General features: G+C 32.8%; 1 protein-coding gene across 4 annotated transcripts in view; it reads right to left on the reverse strand.

Annotated features, from left to right (window-relative positions):
• Positions 1-17,800, reverse strand: part of BRD10 (bromodomain containing 10) — a 104,334-nt gene that overhangs the window by 10,186 nt on the left and 76,348 nt on the right. For 3 of the 4 annotated variants that reach the window (XM_027105841.1, XM_027105839.1, XM_027105842.1), the window contains one exon: positions 15,337-15,426. The exons of the other annotated variant lie outside the window; for it this stretch is intronic. In XM_027105841.1, coding sequence (XP_026961642.1) covers positions 15,337-15,426 — 90 coding nt within the window. The remainder of the gene's footprint in view (positions 1-15,336; positions 15,427-17,800) is intronic. 4 annotated transcript variants of the gene reach the window in all.

Below are 17,800 nucleotides of genomic sequence, written 5' to 3' on the forward strand. Positions count from 1 at the left end.
TTTAAGTTTTTAATTGGGTCAATTATAAACACTTTTATAAATCACTAAAACACATGTAAAGATACAAACATTTATATAACTATGTAAATGACATTGCTCACTTCTGTAAAGTTTCTGTAATTTTTCCAAAACAGTGGGGGAAAAAAGAGAGAAAGCCTGAATTGTTATCCTATTCAAAAGCCATCCTAACAAACTTCCTTAGGAAATTTTACAATTATTTTATTTAAAAATGTTTCCAGCACAGAAAAGTAAACAACTGGTCACCATTTTCAGTACTATCATGCTATACTAACGGTTAATTTCTGACATGCCCTCCATTTGCTAAGTATTATCCTAAGTATTTCATTCATACTTGGAGAGAAAGAGACAGAGAGACAGACAGAGAAGGAGGGAGGAAGGGAGGGAGAGAGAGATCGAGTGAACATGAGAGTTCACATATACTAGCAGTTATAAAAGCCCTCTAAAGTGTGTGCATTTTTAGTCTTACTTAACAAATGATGAAACTAAGGCTCAGAGAGATTAAATGACTTGTTTAAGGTTCTCTGACTGGAACCCAGATCTGCCTGTTGGTGAAGTCCAAGTTCTTTAGAACTAATTACATCACTGCCTCTTAAAAACTGTGTTACATAAATTCAATCTGACACAGGTTATAAAACCTCTAGTAAAGATACATTTCATCAGCACCCATAAAATTATTTGAATACCATAGGGACAGTAAGATTACAGAAGGTATAACTTTAGGTAGCCAACCTCCCCTTCTCCACAATGTTAGTGAACACCAGCTATCCACATCACCACCACCACCATCACTATAGTCCCTTACTGTTATATAACCAAGTTGTATTTCTTTTTTACTTGGTAACAGCTTTGAGATATAATTTACATACCATATAGTCCACTCATTTTATTTCTTTTATAACAAAAGGCACACAACTATATATGTTACAGATCATATTTAACCTGCATAAAATTAGATTTCACCCCACAGGAACTCTGAGTCAATTTGCATATAGGTAAAACATTAAGGCAGAAAAATAACTACTCCCTAGAGCAAAGCATATTCTAAAATCTGTGCATAAATTCCCCAACTTTACATATATCTAAAACTTTTCCTTTTGTCATGCAAATTTTAGACACATACAAAACTAAGTGATCAATAACAGTGCATTTCCTACTCCTGAAAATTTTGTGCTTTAAACCAACACAACGTTTATGCACATAAAAATAAACATTTCTAACTGAGGTTTTTATACTTCAGAAGGGAAATTGTTCATTAGAAGAGTAGGAAAAGGTGAGATTATATGTGCATGTGCTCATAATGAATATGGAACCTAGGCTCACTGACTAATTTTTGTGTCTTCTCAGTGGCATAACAAATTATAGTATTGTGAAAAAATTTCAAGAAAAGTAACTTTTATTTCATATAATATACTAACCTGAAGAGACTTTCCATCTTGTCAAAGGCATTCTAAAAGGACCCAACTAACAATGGGTTATACCTCAAAAGTTTATTTTTCTCAAAGAAATGTTATGAGATAGTATAAAGTGCATATTCTAACCCATGAAAACAAAACTATTAGATTATAAATAATAAAACTGAGCAAGAAATAACTTCCATCTATGGAAAGCTATTTGAGGAAGATGAAAAGGCAGGTAACAGCTACCCTAAATCCTTTTCAGAATGAGGTAAGATTTTGTTTCAATAAAAAATAGAAAATAGTAGATGGAGATTTTTCCCTTTAACAAGGCATATCAACAACATTATTTTTTTCTACATATAAACTTCTATTTGGCTCAAAAATGAAATGGTGACAGTGGAAATAAACTTTTCCTAAGCTAAAGAGAGCAGAAAGAGGTAAGGAATGAAGGTGGGGAGAGTATTCTCTTCATGGTATAACTGACTGGAAGAGCATTAAAGGATTAGGGGGCGCCAGGCATGCTGAATTCCTTATTAACTGGGAGATATATGGGGAAGAATTACAGATGCAGAGTTAACCTGGGCAGTACGGTGGCTGTGTGGATTAGTGTGGTGGTGATGGGGTAGGGATTACAGAACTGTCAGTGTTATGGGACTTTTAGGACTAGGTAGATGAAGCACGGGAAGGGGAGACTGTATAACTGGATACTACTTAAAGCCATTTATCAACTCTGTTTGTGTCTCTACTAAATTACAACATTAATTTTTATAGGAAAGAGTTTTAAAAATATTAGGAAAATTTTACCTTTTGATTTTATTTTGGTTACTAAATTTTACTTAATCCAATGCCCAGAAAATATACTACTGAACAGGAGGGGTCATATAAATCAATCAGAGAATAGAGTCCTAACTTCCATATAACTCTGTTTTACCCACTGACCTGTTTGTAAATGTCTAAGGCCTTCAACTTTATGTATGTTTTTTGGCCTTCTTCCCCTTCTTTATACTGCATATTCTCAACTTGGGGTAGTGATGGTATGGTATCTCATTTATATTTGAAAATGCCTATCTAATCATTCTGTATTTGAAAAACAAACAAAAATTTTATTATTTTCATAACACAAATTATATAAAGTAAAGACTGATAAAATGTTTTGACTAGAAGATACATATAAAGGATACGATGACCTCAACAAAGGGCATCCCTGTACCTGCCATGGGGTATGTGTGTCATCTATCAAAAGGGGGCATAGGTTTAAAAAAGTTCAGAATCACTGCTCCAGGACTGGTGTTTGAGGTAGTAAGGTACTTTAATTACTTGACAGTAAAAGAGAAACTCATACTGGTTCTCTCATTTATTATTTCTTTGGTCAATACAATCCAAATGGAAAGAAAATAATACGTCCCTTTCTACCTAGTGCTGGTCTCAGAGTGTCACAGTATACAATGGAACTAATGTAGAGAAGTTATGAATTTTTAAATGAAGTTAGTCAAATGGTAATAATTTGCCTTAACTTGGATCTAATATAAAAATCTATTTAAAATCAAACAAAATATTTCCTGAACTTTAAATCAGATCATTAGCAATAGCTTTCCTGACTGATCAACTTTATTTATATACACAGATAAAGGAAAAACTATCATGTTTCTTCTAGGATGAAATTATTAAAGCTAAAAGGGAACTCAGAGGACACAATTTTACAGAAGGAAAGTGTCTAAAGTAAACAGAGAATTACTTGTAGGTGGAAGAAGACTTTAGAATTCTAGATCTCCCGAATGCTAAAATCCACTTTCCTTCCACTACACAATGCCATCTCTCATGGGCTACACACAGACAATTCCTAAAGAAGAAAGAGACTGTACTGTGTAAGTTCCTATATTTACATGTAGGTATCTCTGTAATGCAAACATTAAAATCTCTAAAATTTACTTTGTTTCATTTGTTTAATTACAGTAGTACTTAAAACTATGGTGACCTTAAGTTTAAAAGTGAATTAAAAAAACAAGGAAAACAGCAAGTTCCCCATCTTCAAACACATAAGAGAGAATATGGATATAATGAAAATCAGAAAGGCTCTTACAGTTTTTATCTGCACTGATCAATACAGAATCAAAGAAAGTAGATAGAAAGATTAAGTAAATGGTTATTTATAGAACAGTGTTCTAATTGTTTCTCTAATAAAAAATACATTTAATATGCTTTACATATATAAATTTAGTGCTGACTTTTCTTTATAAACAGGTATGTGAATATGGGGATAAATGAACATTTTTTAGTATTAGAATTCTCACAATTTTTAGTATTAGAATTCTCACTATTTTCACAGACAAAAATTTTTTTCTAAAATAATCCCAATGTGTTATGTGAACTTAATAATTCAAACATTTACTGAAGGTCACTTTGAAGAGAGTAATGTATTTTTCTTTTATAAATTTACTATGAAATGTAACATAAAATAAAGTATGAATTCAAACATACACCACGGAACCAAAGGTATACAATATGGTCTAAATTTGAGGCTTACCTTTCAATACTTTCTCAGCCAATGTCCACAGCAGCTGCAGATTGCCAGCTCCCTTTCCATGAGATGCCCCACTGTCAAACACTAAGGTTTTATAACCTCATAGCGATTACTACAATAAGGAGCTTGTCTATGGCCACAAGGTAAGTCCTTTATTATATTATGCAGTTTTATAAGTTTTTGAATGTGATAGGTTAATAACCTAAGGAACCATAAGAGAAAAGAAACTTCTAAAAAACTTACAAAACTACACAATATTGTAAAATGAAAAGCTGAGTCTATGTGTGTGAAATGAGTGGGGAGGGAAACTTACCTTACAACTAAAGAAAAACTCCATTCTGCTGCAGTAATCGGGTATGACAGCACCAGCATAGTGCTGGCTGGGGTGCTGCAAGGAGAGGGAGTTGGCAATCTACTGATGCTGGGGACACTGAACATCTAGAAGGAAGAAAAGAGGAAAACAAATAAATTCCAGGTTTATTAAATGTCTCATTACCATGGATCTTTTGCACATTTTAATAAGTTCAGATGCTTTGAATATTAAACTTAGGTGAAAGTAGTTTGTTTACACAAATCATTCTGTTACTTATATAGATTTTCTTATAACATTATATCTAAACAAAATAGGTATCAACAGTTATTTGAAGAAAAGATTGACATCACATATAAATATACAAAGAATTCTTTTTTAAATTGAAAGGGTATTATTGTGAAGATGATAAAAAAGATAATTTTTATGTACAAAATATAATATATATGAAAAAGGCATCAATGCTCTTTTTCTACATGCTTTTACTTACAAATATGTTGTTACAGCACAGAAACAGGGATCATATGACAAAATATTTTTTGTTATAGGCTTGGTTCTTGTCACAGACATAAATCACATGGTGGAAAGGGATTAGATAATAATACATCATGCTTTTCAAATAAAATTCAAATAACTTTTAGAAAAGCCAAATCGATTTGTCTGCAAAGATGTCTCATTTAAAATCACTAGCAATATCCAAAGGTAGGTTACAAATAATTTAAATGCAAATGTATAAAAACACAGCACAAATCAAATTAACTATACTTAAGCATGTTAATAATCTAATTATTTGGCATTCTCCTTAGTGTAAGTAATATTAAGTGAAAAGGTAGTAAGTATTTACTTTTTTTTTTCTTACTGCTCACCTAAAGAAATTACTACTATATAAGTATATTCCTGCATATTCACAGTTTTGGGGGTAAAACACTGCATTCACCTTGTTGGTATACAGTCCCTTGAAAAAGTACTAGTTAGACAGTATAGTTAAATGTTTGCATATTAATATGGAAAAAGTTAAAGAGTATTTTCACACTGCCAGAGGTTCTAATATGAACTATCCTATCATATACTAGTATTTTCTCTTTAGGTACTCTCACCCATTTTCTCTTAAGACTAATTCAATAGAAAAGGAAAGCATTTGTACTTTATTCTAAAGATATCCTACATTGCACAGCATGTACAACATTTCCATTATATTCCATTATATTTCTAAATTAGCATTTCTAATGCTAATTAGAACTATAGTTCTAACTATAACTTCCATTATATTTCTAAATTAGCATTTAACTAGAAAGCATGAAGACAAACAACTGCAAACAACTGCATATCACTACAAGTGATAATATTGGAAGTTTCAGGGTCATTTGACTTTGTAGAGAGGATGGACAGATCACATTCCCAGTGAGATAGTTACTATTACTGGGGAAGAAAATCTAACAATATGTATGTAACTGATGGTATGTAACCATTTTCATTCACAAAGAAGAAAAAATCCTGAACTAGAAATTAACTATTGGGTAAGTATCTGAATTTGATTCTTTTTAGTAAATAGGTGGTAACAAAGAAGTTAATAAAATTTTATCAAATCTATACCTGATATCAGAAAGGTGGGTTCTCAAGCAATTCACTGCAAAATCTAAATCACTAAGTAATGTTACATATGGTATCATCAGAGCATAAAAAGGTCCATGTAAGTGAAATTAAGACTGGGAGTATCTTAAAAGCAGAGTCAGTATCCTACTTATTTTTACTTTCTCAGGCTCCATCACAATGCCTAGCAGAGAGCAGGCCCACAATAAGTATTCAAACTATACAAGTAAATTTCTTAGCTTACAGAGATTTTCTACTTAGCTGCAAAAGATTTTAAAAAATTGATAGAAACGTTCCTAAAATATGTCTTCCAGATTTTCTGAGTATACAATGAATATAATTTAACTCTTGATGACTCCGATCATCATTTTGAACAAGTTATTGTTTCATATTTTAAGGCAGTGACTGCAGGGTTTACAGGGCTATAACCTATGTTCCTATATTAAGTGGTTATTGATTACTAATAGTTTTGGACTCCTAAAATCTGCTTTTGTAGGTTTTTTTCTCAATTGTCTATTAGCATTTCATGCTACTGCCACTAAATCTGCCTTAAATGGCCTTGTCCTAATTAAAAGCACCTGCTACAACTAGTTAGCATCATATCTTCATTAAAAGAAACTAGTTCCATGCAAGGATTTTTTTCTACTTTAAAGTGCTAGAGATCCAGATGTGGACTCTGGGCCTTCTATTTAGATTCCTTTTTATTCTCTGGTAGATTTGGGATTAATTTTCCTTCCATCTTTACCTTTTTTTTTTTTTTTTGCGGTACGCGGGCCTCTCACTGTTGTGGCCTCTCCCGCTGCGGAGCACAGGCTCCAGACGCGCAGGCTCAGTGGCCATGGCTCACGGGCCCTGCCGCTCCGCGGCACGTGGGATCTTCCCAGACCGGGACACGAACCCATGTGCCCTGCATCGGCAGGCGGACTCTCAACCACTGAGCCACCAGGGAAGCCCCATTTTTACCTTTTTTACAGAGTCTGGTAAGATGGTAGGAAAGTTCTATTACTGTTCAATCTTCTCTATTTTTTGGATGGTATTTTTCCCTAGTTCACAAAAGGTTAAACTACCCTATCTTTAAATTTTAGGGGCTTTCCAAAGATTTTGATATCTTCTGTAATATAAAAAAGAGAATGATGTGAAGCTCATTTTCTGGTCTTAAGCACCTCACGGATTTAAATTCAATTTTCCAGAACTCTTACCACTGAAAGGCAGTAGAGTATTAAATAGAAAATAATACAAATTTACTTGGGGCTTTGAAAAATATTTGGCATTTAGATTGTTACTTACATTTGAATAAGTGTGTGTGATATTTAATTCAAAAGAGTTTAAGGCAAATAATAAAAGCCACACTATGAAGTTCTAATTATAGAAGGAGCTGTCACCTAGTTCAATTCTTCCTTGAAGCTCACTCCATGCTGGGAACACGCAATATGAATTCTCTGGCTGATGTAAAAATACGAAACAACAGTTTTCCCTTTTAATTGGAACTTTTATTAGAAGAAAAGAGGTGTTCAAATATTGTTTTTAAGAAAGTTTCCCTGATGGGATACAGACTATGCCACATTGCAGTAAGTTGAAACAGTGAGCACTATTAACAAGAGTTAAAATCCAGTTCTTAGTTGAGCAGAGTAGTTATTAAATGTCAAAAAGAATGCCCCAAAGCAAGACTTACCGTAAATAAATTAGGATAATGCATTTTCAGATAATTCAGTGACTACAGTCAATTGAAGTTTTGTCTTACCAGACAGCTATTGTTCTGGTTCACGTTTCCTGTCATCTAGTTCTCTTTTCTTACTATTATTTTGAACAGTCAGTTAATATTTGATTCTTCGTAAAATCCATAAAGTCCCACTCCCAGATAATATATTAACATGTCAATAAGGGAAGTAAAGCAAGTGTCTAGAGTGTCTGGTGATCTCTGAATTAAAAAAATGGCTTGAAAATAAAAGATTAAGTCTTTTATAAAAGGACAGGAGTTAGCGCAACCAATCCTGATTAAAATTAAAAATTTATCCCCAGGATTGGCGATAAAAAGCTTAAGCTCTAAAGTGAATTCCTTGAGGATGAGGACTTTGTTTTAGTCTCTGAATTTCAACCAAGTTCCTTGGTATTATGAATAGTACACAGAAAACAGTGAGGAAGTATTTGCCTAATGAATAAGACTAGAATATGACAGGTAAAGAAACTTATTTATTTTATTTGTTGTACAAGGTTTCCGAAAGGTTATTTTAATTTTTTGAAAGCTTTAACTATGACAATTTAAAGACAGAGTGTTTTTCCCCCCACAGATGAGCTAGTTTTCAGTTTTGTTAACCATATCAAAAGATCTAGAATAAGAAAACAAGATACACAATGATGTAATTGCCAAAAACTTAAACAAAACTAATTTAAGGACAATTTAGATATTGATGCAACCATATCTACAACTAAAGTTATTAAGTTAATAAGGGCATATTCAGGATTCTGAATGTATCTAAAGTTCCTTATACTGTAGTAAAATAGACTTTTTACTCTAAATAGATGGCTATAAAATAATTTTGATTTGATGCCTCACTGAGCAAATGGGATATGGAGAGAAGAGGGAAAAATCCCAAAATCCTACACTATAATAGAGTAAAATTTCTTTGTTACAGGTGTTAGAAAATAAGATTAATGTATAATAATTTCTTTGCCTTATATCAAGCTTTTACTATATGCAACTATGATTTAGGGGTTCATATAAATTCATAAGTGAAGTTTTATACATAATTTGACTATATTTTACCATTTACCTGTGTATTATTTCTTACTATATCTTCACTTTTTAAGAATGTTTTCCATCATATTTTTAAAAATGAACAAAGAAAATACATATACAACCAAGTTATAACTTCATTTCCTATAATGAAGGTAAAAGGTAAACGGTGACCATACTGAAAAGAGGCCATAAATCATAATGGATTGCAGACAGCTGAGATGGATCTGAAGCTAAGGTCAAGAATTCTTTTAACTATCTGAGAATCATAAAGGGTAAAGGTTAATACTGACATTCACAAGTTCCATCAAATATAAGTCTTAATTAGAAATATACGATATGATAAAATGGTCTCAATCATGGAATCTGGCATATGATTTCATTGATTTCTACCTAAGTGTCAAAACATCAACTTGTTTTCTCCCCATAATAAGCTGGCAGCAGCAACTTATGAGACACTAGGGCCCTGAGCAAAAACAGGCATATGCCAGGGTTCTGCAATCTCTGCACAACTGACATCTGAGGGCAATAACTATTTGCTGCGCGGGGCTGTCAGGTGCACCGTAGGATCATTACAATGTAGAATATTTTTAGCAGCACGGCTGGCCTCTATCCATTAAGTGCCAGTACCACGTCTTCAACTATGTGAATCAAAAATGTCTTCAGACATTCCCAAAGTCTCATAGCAGCGACAGGCAGGGGTGGGGTGGGCAGAATCATTACTCACTGATAACCACCGGCTTTTACAAAACTCTGTGACCAAAAACTAGCTGATCTAAGCTTCTGATTTCTCTAATGTTTGATCTAGCTAATGCACAGCCTTTGGTTAGGCAAGATTAAATGCTATTATTGTATTATGAATTTAAATTATTTTAAGAACATAATAGAGATTAATTTTATTCATGACTTGAAATTCCTTTCTAATTCTCTTAAACATGCCTTAAAAACATGCCTTTTGACAAACTATAATAATTATGCATATATTTTTTGGATGTTTAAAAAATTTAACATTTCATGAATACTTCCATGTAGTAACAATGATCTACAAATATTTTATTTTACTAGCCATATGATATACCACTGTGTTAATATAATTGCTTGGTTAGTCATCTCCCTACTGTTGGACATATGGGCTTTTCCCAAATTTCTACTATTAGAGACAGTCTGCTGAACACACTATTGTGTAAGTTACTTTTTTGAGGGGTAGGGGAGTAGGGTGAAAAATGAGGGAAAATGGAAGTTAAATATCAATTAGGATAATAGGATCAAAGAGTCCAGGCAATTTTATAGCTTTTCTTACATACTGAATATGAAATACAGAAATATTTGAAGTCTGTCTTAAAACTTGCTCAGTGTGGAGGTGCTTAACTGCTAAAAGGTGTATTAGAAAGACAGGGTATTATATTTAAAATTTTAATTTATCTATATTGATAAGACTATCATTTATCATTTCATAATCCAGAAAAGCTTTCTTTTCTTATAACTTTTTTTTTTGCTAAATGTTCCCTTTTCCTTATCTCTATACTGATTTTTCATTATCAAAAAGACTGAAACCTCTTTGAAGATCTAAATTATGATATAAAACATATGGAAATTAAGGAAATGTAAGAAAAAAAGGGTCACATGAGAAATTCAGAAATATAACCAGTTCTGTATTAGCCTGACAAAAATCTACCAAGTTTGATTATTTACACAGCAAAAATGTCTAATAAATTTCAAATACAATAGGATCAGGCAAATTTATCAATATCTTAGCTCTCTCTGGAAAACTAATAAATTTCCTAAATTAAAAAGACTACTTTCCAAATAATTAAGCAAAATGCAATTTTTCTCTCTTGACTAAAACCACAAAAAAAAAAACCAATAAAATGTCATGATTTCTCCTTTAGGGCACTAAAAAAATCCTATGATCTAAATAATAATGAGATAGACAAAATGAAAGGATTTTGTCAAACTACATACTTCTATTTATATCAGTCAGATGTCTGGTATAGCACTGGAGGACGTAAAGGACGCTGAGTTCTCTTTGAATAAGCCTTTAAATGAAGTAATGGGATCAAGTGAACTAAAGCAAACTCAGAAAATTAAATCATTTTTTCTCTCCTCACATTATAAATCATAAGTAGAATTAGTTGTCTTGCAAGAATAAGTAAACAATCTAGATTTTAAAAGATTGTAAATCTTCCAGTACAATGAGTAGCTCAATGGCAAAACCTCTAAGAGATTAAGAAAGCTTTTTTAATGGAATGTTGACCTGGATGAGGAAATGGAGTAATTCTTCCTTGTTGCTTTGGTAGGAAAAACTATCTAGAAAGGCCCTGCAGAGGAGCTCCCAAAAGCAGCCAGGTTTTTAAACGAATCCACATTAAATCCTCTATCACATATGTAATTTCTATCTTTAGTAAGAGCATTTATGACAACCAAATGTTTATATGGAATATGTCTTCCTTGTTACTGAAGCCATCGTAGATCTGAAAGCTGCTGCTGAATAATATTGGGTGGGCCAAAAGGTTCCTTTGATTTTTTCCGTAATATGGCTCTAGTGGCACCTAGCTGTCTTTAACTTCATTTGAAACAATTTTGTTAGATTATATGTGACAGCTGTCATATCAGTGTGGATTTAAAAAAGACAGACTTTTTTTTTTTTTTTTTCGGCACGCGGGCCTCTGTTGTGGCCTCTCCCGTTGAGGAGCACAGGCTCCGGACACGCAGGCTCAGCGGCCATGGCTCACGGGCCCAGCCGCTCCGCGGCATGTGGGATCTTCCCGGACCGGGTCATGAACCCGTGTCCCCTGCATCGGCAGGCGGACTCTCAACCACTGCGCCACCAGGGAAGCCCAAGACAGCCATTTTACTATTGAAGACGGAAGAAAAAAGCAACATTTTCAGCATATTATGCTTTATTATTTCGAGAAAGGTAAAAATGCAACTGAAACGCACAAAAAGATTTGTGCAGCGTATGGAGAAGGTGCTCTGACTGATCAAACGTGTCAAAAGTGGTTTGCAAAGTTTCGTGCTGGAGATTTCTCACTGGACGATGCTCCATAGTAAGGTAGACCAGTTGAAGTTGATAGTGATCAAATTGAAACAATAATTGAGAACAATCAACATTATACCACGCAGGAAATTGCTGACATACTTAAAATATCCAAATCAAGCGTTGAAAATCATTTGCATCAGCTTGGTTATGCGAATTGTTTTGATGTTTGGGTTCCACATAAGTTAAGCAAAAAACCTTCTTGACCATATTTCTACATGCGATTCTCTACTGAAATGTAAAGAAAACGTTCTGTTTTTAAAACAAATTGTGACCTGCGATGAAAAGTGGATACTGTACAATAAAGTGGAATGGAAGAGATCGTGGGGCAAGCAAAATGAACGACCGCCAACCACACCAAAGGCCGGTCGTCATCCAAAGAAGGTGATGTTGTGTATCTAAGTGGGACTGGAAGGGAGTCCTCTATTATGAACTCATTCTGGAAAGCCAAACAATTAACTCCAACAAGTACTGCTCCCAATTACACCAAGTGAAAGCAGCACTCGCTGAAAAGCATCCAGAATTAGTCAACAGAAAACGCATAATCTTCCATCAGGATAACGCAGCACTGCATGTTTCTTTGATGACCAGGCAAAACTGTTACAGCTTGGCTGGGAAGTTCTAATTCATCTGCCGTATTCACCAGATATTGCACCTTTAGATTTCCATTTATTTCGGTCTTTAAGAAATTCTATTAATGGAAAAAATTTCAATTCCCCGGAAGACTATAAAAGGCACCTGGAACAGTTCTTTGCTCAAAAAGATAAAAAGTATTTCAGGAACTATGAACTTGCCTAAAAAATGGCAGAAGGTAGTGGAACAAAAGGGTGAATACGCTGTTCAATAAAGTTCTTGATGAAAATGAAAAATGTGTCTTTTATTTTTACTTAAAAAACAGAAGGCACTTTTTGGCCCACCCAAAAGAATTGTTTTGACTCTAAACACTATTTTTTACAGTGATATCCTCTCATGAAGATCAATATTAATATTTCATTTGTCTGGCAATAGTGAAGGAAGCTCACCAAGCAAGGAATAAGCAAAATGGCTATCACTATTGACAAGTTCATATATTTCATTAATAAAATTCCTCAGGTCCTTACTATGAGCCTAATTCTAATAATACGGATACTTGCTTTGTAACCGACAGTATATCAGCTAGGGCGAGTACATGGACACACATAAGAAATGACAGGCTGACAATGAAGAGACAGAACAAAAGCAAAAAAACAAGCAGACAAAAACCTTCAAAATACATAATCTAAAGGCCTATTGGTGAATGTTTAGAGTAACTGAGATCAATAGATTTTTAGGGTATCAGTACAATTATGGATATTCATAATGATCCCTGAGTCATCAAAAAAGTGTTAAATTATGTTCAGTATAAAGGAGGCAGGGAAATTTTTTCATTAAATGATTAAAGGAAGAATTTTAGTACTGAAGGTTTAGGTTTCAGCTTCCTAGAAAATGCAATTAAGTGGAACCCCTTATTCCCAAGTGATGACAGACAAATAAACTGGTATTCTCCAATACTAACATAAAAATTCAATAAAGTGAACTATGACAATAACATTTATCACACTCAGTATCAGCTTTTGTAAAAAAAAATAAGGAATGGCACTGAGATGCAAACTTCTACTATTATTTCCTTTATGCTGTGTGGCCATTTCATTGATTGAGATAAGTTGTTCATGAAAACAGTTGTTTAGTCAGGTAATTTAAGGGGAAAGTAGCCTGTATACTGGTAATCTCAATAACATTATCCCCACTAAGTTCAGTTCCAAGAATTTCTATTTCTTGAAGAGCAGAAAACATATTTTAAAACTAATATGCAAATATCAAGGGTCATGGACAAGTTAAAAATTTAGAGACATAAAATCTAATCAGTTAAAACCCATACATAACCTAAAATTTTCTGATAAACATGTCCCCAAGGACTATAGAGTCAAATATTTGTAATTTATGTTTTCTTTTACTCTTGTACTTGTTCCTGTGAAGGAAGGCAATATGTTTATACCTCATACCACCAATGGAAGGGGGGTGGATGGCTTTACAGGAAAACTCAAGGATGCCTGCAAAAGTCTTTTTCTCTTACAATACATACTATAAATAAGTATATAAGCCAATTATGCTTAAAACTATCCATTAAGAAGAAAACCCTAATTCATAATATGGGAACAAATTAAAATGCATATGTTATTGTCTAACTGCAGCTAATAAAAACCAATTAGCAAATTTAATTAACAGAATTCTGTTTAGAGTCATGAAGTATGGACTAAATGGCTTCTGCAAAAAAACTATAAATAAAACCCTGATTAAGACTATTCTTTCCTATTAAAGAACAGAATCAGTCCTTTATAAGCATACATATAAAATATATTTAAAAAACACTTTTGGCTGAGGAAAAAATATTTTAATATAGTTTGAGAAATACATCACAGAGATAAGTTTTAAAACAACACTTGGGGTTCATTCCATATGAAGAGATTGCTGATATACTCAAAACAAAACAAAAAACCCCTCACAGTCTAATAAGGATTCAAACCATTTTTAATGGAAATAATTGTAAAATATACAGTTTTCTGCATTCTCAGATTATATATTGTACACAATGTGTATTGAACATGTTTTCTTCTTAATTGATGGCTATCAGTATGAACATTATCCCATCTCTTAGATTATAGCTATACTCTCAGGGGTATCATATGAGTGACTTCCAAAATGCTTAAGGCTGTTTTACCTCTGTATTAAACGACCTCAGAAGGTTGTACTTTTATGGTACTTTAATTTCCTTCCTTCAGAATGCTACCAATATGTTCTTTCTGAACAGCATATAAAATGACTTTAACAAATCTGCTGATATGAATGAAGCTTGCTGTATCACTAACCTTATTATCATACATCATTCTAGATTAACAGGTTCTGAGCAAAGACCTAAAAGTGGTTTCATGATGTTCCTAAGGCATAAAACAAAGGGATTTTTTTTTAATGGTGATTGATTTTTTTCAATGCTTAAAGCCTTCTCCATTTATTTATTGGTATGTAATTGTGTTTCAAATCTATAACACAATTATAAATGTCAGTTAAATGGGTATTACTGATTTCATAAATAATTGTTTTACCAAGTGTTGAGTGAATAAAAATAATGCCCCTTATACTCTAGTCTCTCAAGAACAATAAAAAGTGAAGGTAAAGATTAATTGTGAATTTAGTATAGTGAAAGTTAAAAAAAGACCTTCAGCTGATAAAGGTTCTTAAAAAAGACATATTGTTAAGCATGTATCAAAAACATCTGGGGCAAGATTAAACAATTTACATATGTTATTTATGTCAGAGCTAATTGAAATTTTATGTTACTAAGCAATAAACTTCCATTAAAAACATATAATTATAATTAAGAATAATTATATTATTATAATATATAATAAGGTAAGCACTACCCAAAAAACTACCAGTCAGAAAACAACCAACCAGTATACTGGGAAATATCTAAAACTATACCTGATATAAACCAGGCAAACAAAATTAATTTACTTGCCCCAGCACCATTTTTGTGTATTAAAAATGAAAACTAGACCACATAGGAGAAATAAAGGAAACAATGTTTCTATTTTTCATTGCAAATTTTTATGTAACTCAGGACAACAAGATTTAAAAAGGCTTTAGGAAGAAGCAGGAATAAATTTTAATGCTGACAATAATAGATAGAACTTTTGGATCAACACCTACCGATTTTTTTCTACTGTTTTCCAGATCTTTGAGTTCATTCTCGATTTTTGTGATTAATTCCCTGAGTTCATCAAGATTAGTGCAAATAAGCTAAAATAAAACACAAAAACACAGCTTGATAACACATAATATAAAACACCCAAAATGTGGTAACAGAATTTGTTTTAACACACACTGAATTCACAATTATTTGTCTTTGTAACAGCAAAATGCAAAGAAAGCTCCGCAGTTTATATTTTAAAAGGTATTTACTTGTTATGATGTATGAACTTCAGGCTTTCACCCCACATCCCCACCTTTCAGTTTGCTTTATAATCCAGATACTTTTTTTTTTTTTTTTTTAACATTCTTAACTTTCAGCCCAGAATGACAAAGATCTGGAAACTCACCCTAGATTTCACAGGTTACTGAATCACCTTTAAGAAATGCTTCATCAAGCAGTCTCCTAGCAGGTGAATAAATGCACCCCTGGAGAACTATCATTTTACCTTTGCTTTGGTTGCTAACTATACAATTTAACAAATTGCATTACTGCTGTTGGGATTGCTAATAAAGAGGGACTTCAACTATATGAATATATTCAAAGAAGTTAATGAAATTATGTATACATTCTTAATATGATCTTCTTAGTAGTCCTTAATAAGACCATCTCCAGAGATAGCATCTATTTCCTTTCATAATTATGTGGCTCATTTAATTTCACCTTGGTAATGCTGGCAAATGGCCAAAACACTTGGTCTTTAGTTATTAATTAATAATCAAACTAGTTTGGCTTAATTACTAAAGATTTAAACAGTGAAGTGTCAGCAGCAATAACAAAAATATTAGTAACTACATTTTAGTTCTTGTATAATTATACTGAATTTTTCCAATTTGATACATTTTACTTTTTTTTCTAAAATAATTTAAGCTTATATTTTAAAAAATCTGTTGTGAAAAAGAAATAGAAGATTTCTAAAAGATAACTGCAACCACATATAGAGGAAAAGTTTTATATTAATGAAAATCTTGTAATGTTTATACTGTGTGATAATGAAAAATAAACCCACTATACTTATAAAGCTACTAATTCATCATTAAATTTTTATCAGTCCCATGTTTCTTACATTCATTAATTTCTTGTAAGGGTGTTGTTTTCCTAAAAGGTATATTTTCTTTTAAAAGAAAACAAACAAAAACAACAAAAGCAAAAGTAGGTTACAACAAGATCATTCCTCATGACTGTGTGACAAAAATGAGAGACTAGGAGCACCGACACTTTCTTTATCATTAAGTTGAACCATATGAAATCGCTGATATGCCTTTGATCTACAAAAATGGCAACATGGTTCAACGTAATAGACAAAGAAAAAGTTATCACAGATAATATAAATTATACTTAGTATTAACAATTATTAGAAACATCTACATAATTTCAAACTCACAGAACTGACAAAGCAGGTAAAATATGTATTTAAGTAACCCAAATTAAATAATTTCAGAATAGAAAACAGTATGAGATGATGTAGTAGGACAGTGCAGCTGATATTTATTACACACTACACATTTCCATCTGCCAAATCTAGAATTATGGAAGAAATGCTGATGGTTAAGCAGTGCACTAGCTAATTAGCTAAGTGCCTCTAGAACTAGATAATGTCTTCAACTTCTGTTATATCACTAAAACCTCAGAACCATGCTGGCCCTACACCAGGTTTCTAGAAAGTACTCAATGGGAACTAAACTTTCCATTGTATAATCTGCTATTATGACTACCATGTCAAATTTGCCACAGAGCTTGTAGATGGTTACACCCTTTTCACTGAACTTGATGTATTAGTCAATAGCACACCATGGATTTCTCATATGCACATATGGCAAAGCTCAGAGGAGTTTTCACTTGCATCTCAGCTGTCTCATTACACATGGAGTAAGGGTACATTTTGCATGTACGTTGTAGAAACTTACGGTAACAATGAAAACATATACCCCTACACCTGACCACATCCTAAAAAATTTAAGATCTTTTAATTAGCAAGCAAATATTTACATTCCGTTTAAGGGAACAGATACCACAGTTGTGAAGTCAAATCAGGAATGATTTCCACAGCCTAAGAGCTATAAGTAAGCTGTACTACATCAGTGCTTCTCAAACTTTAACGTGCATAAGGATCATCTGGGAATCTTGTTAAAAGGAGGTTTTTGATTTAGTAGGTCTGAAGCAGGACACAGGATTCTGCATTTCTAACAAGTTCCCAGGTATGGTCTGAAGATCACATTTTTAAGCAATAATGTACTAAATGATTATGAATTACAAATCTGCATGGCTATGGAAACATGCTAGTAGTATGGAGCTAAATGAGTATGAAAATTCAAAAAGATTAATTTCCAAATAGGGGATGGAATAGTGAATTAAATGCACAATGGTAAGACAAATGTTTCTTAAATGACATGACTCAAACATAAATTTTGCTGAATTTGAGGG

The sequence above is a fragment of the Aethalodelphis obliquidens genome, unplaced genomic scaffold, assembly GCF_003676395.1.
Source record: "Aethalodelphis obliquidens isolate GAN/ISIS:26980383/991018 unplaced genomic scaffold, ASM367639v1 scaffold7, whole genome shotgun sequence".
NCBI lineage: Eukaryota > Metazoa > Chordata > Mammalia > Artiodactyla > Delphinidae > Aethalodelphis > Aethalodelphis obliquidens.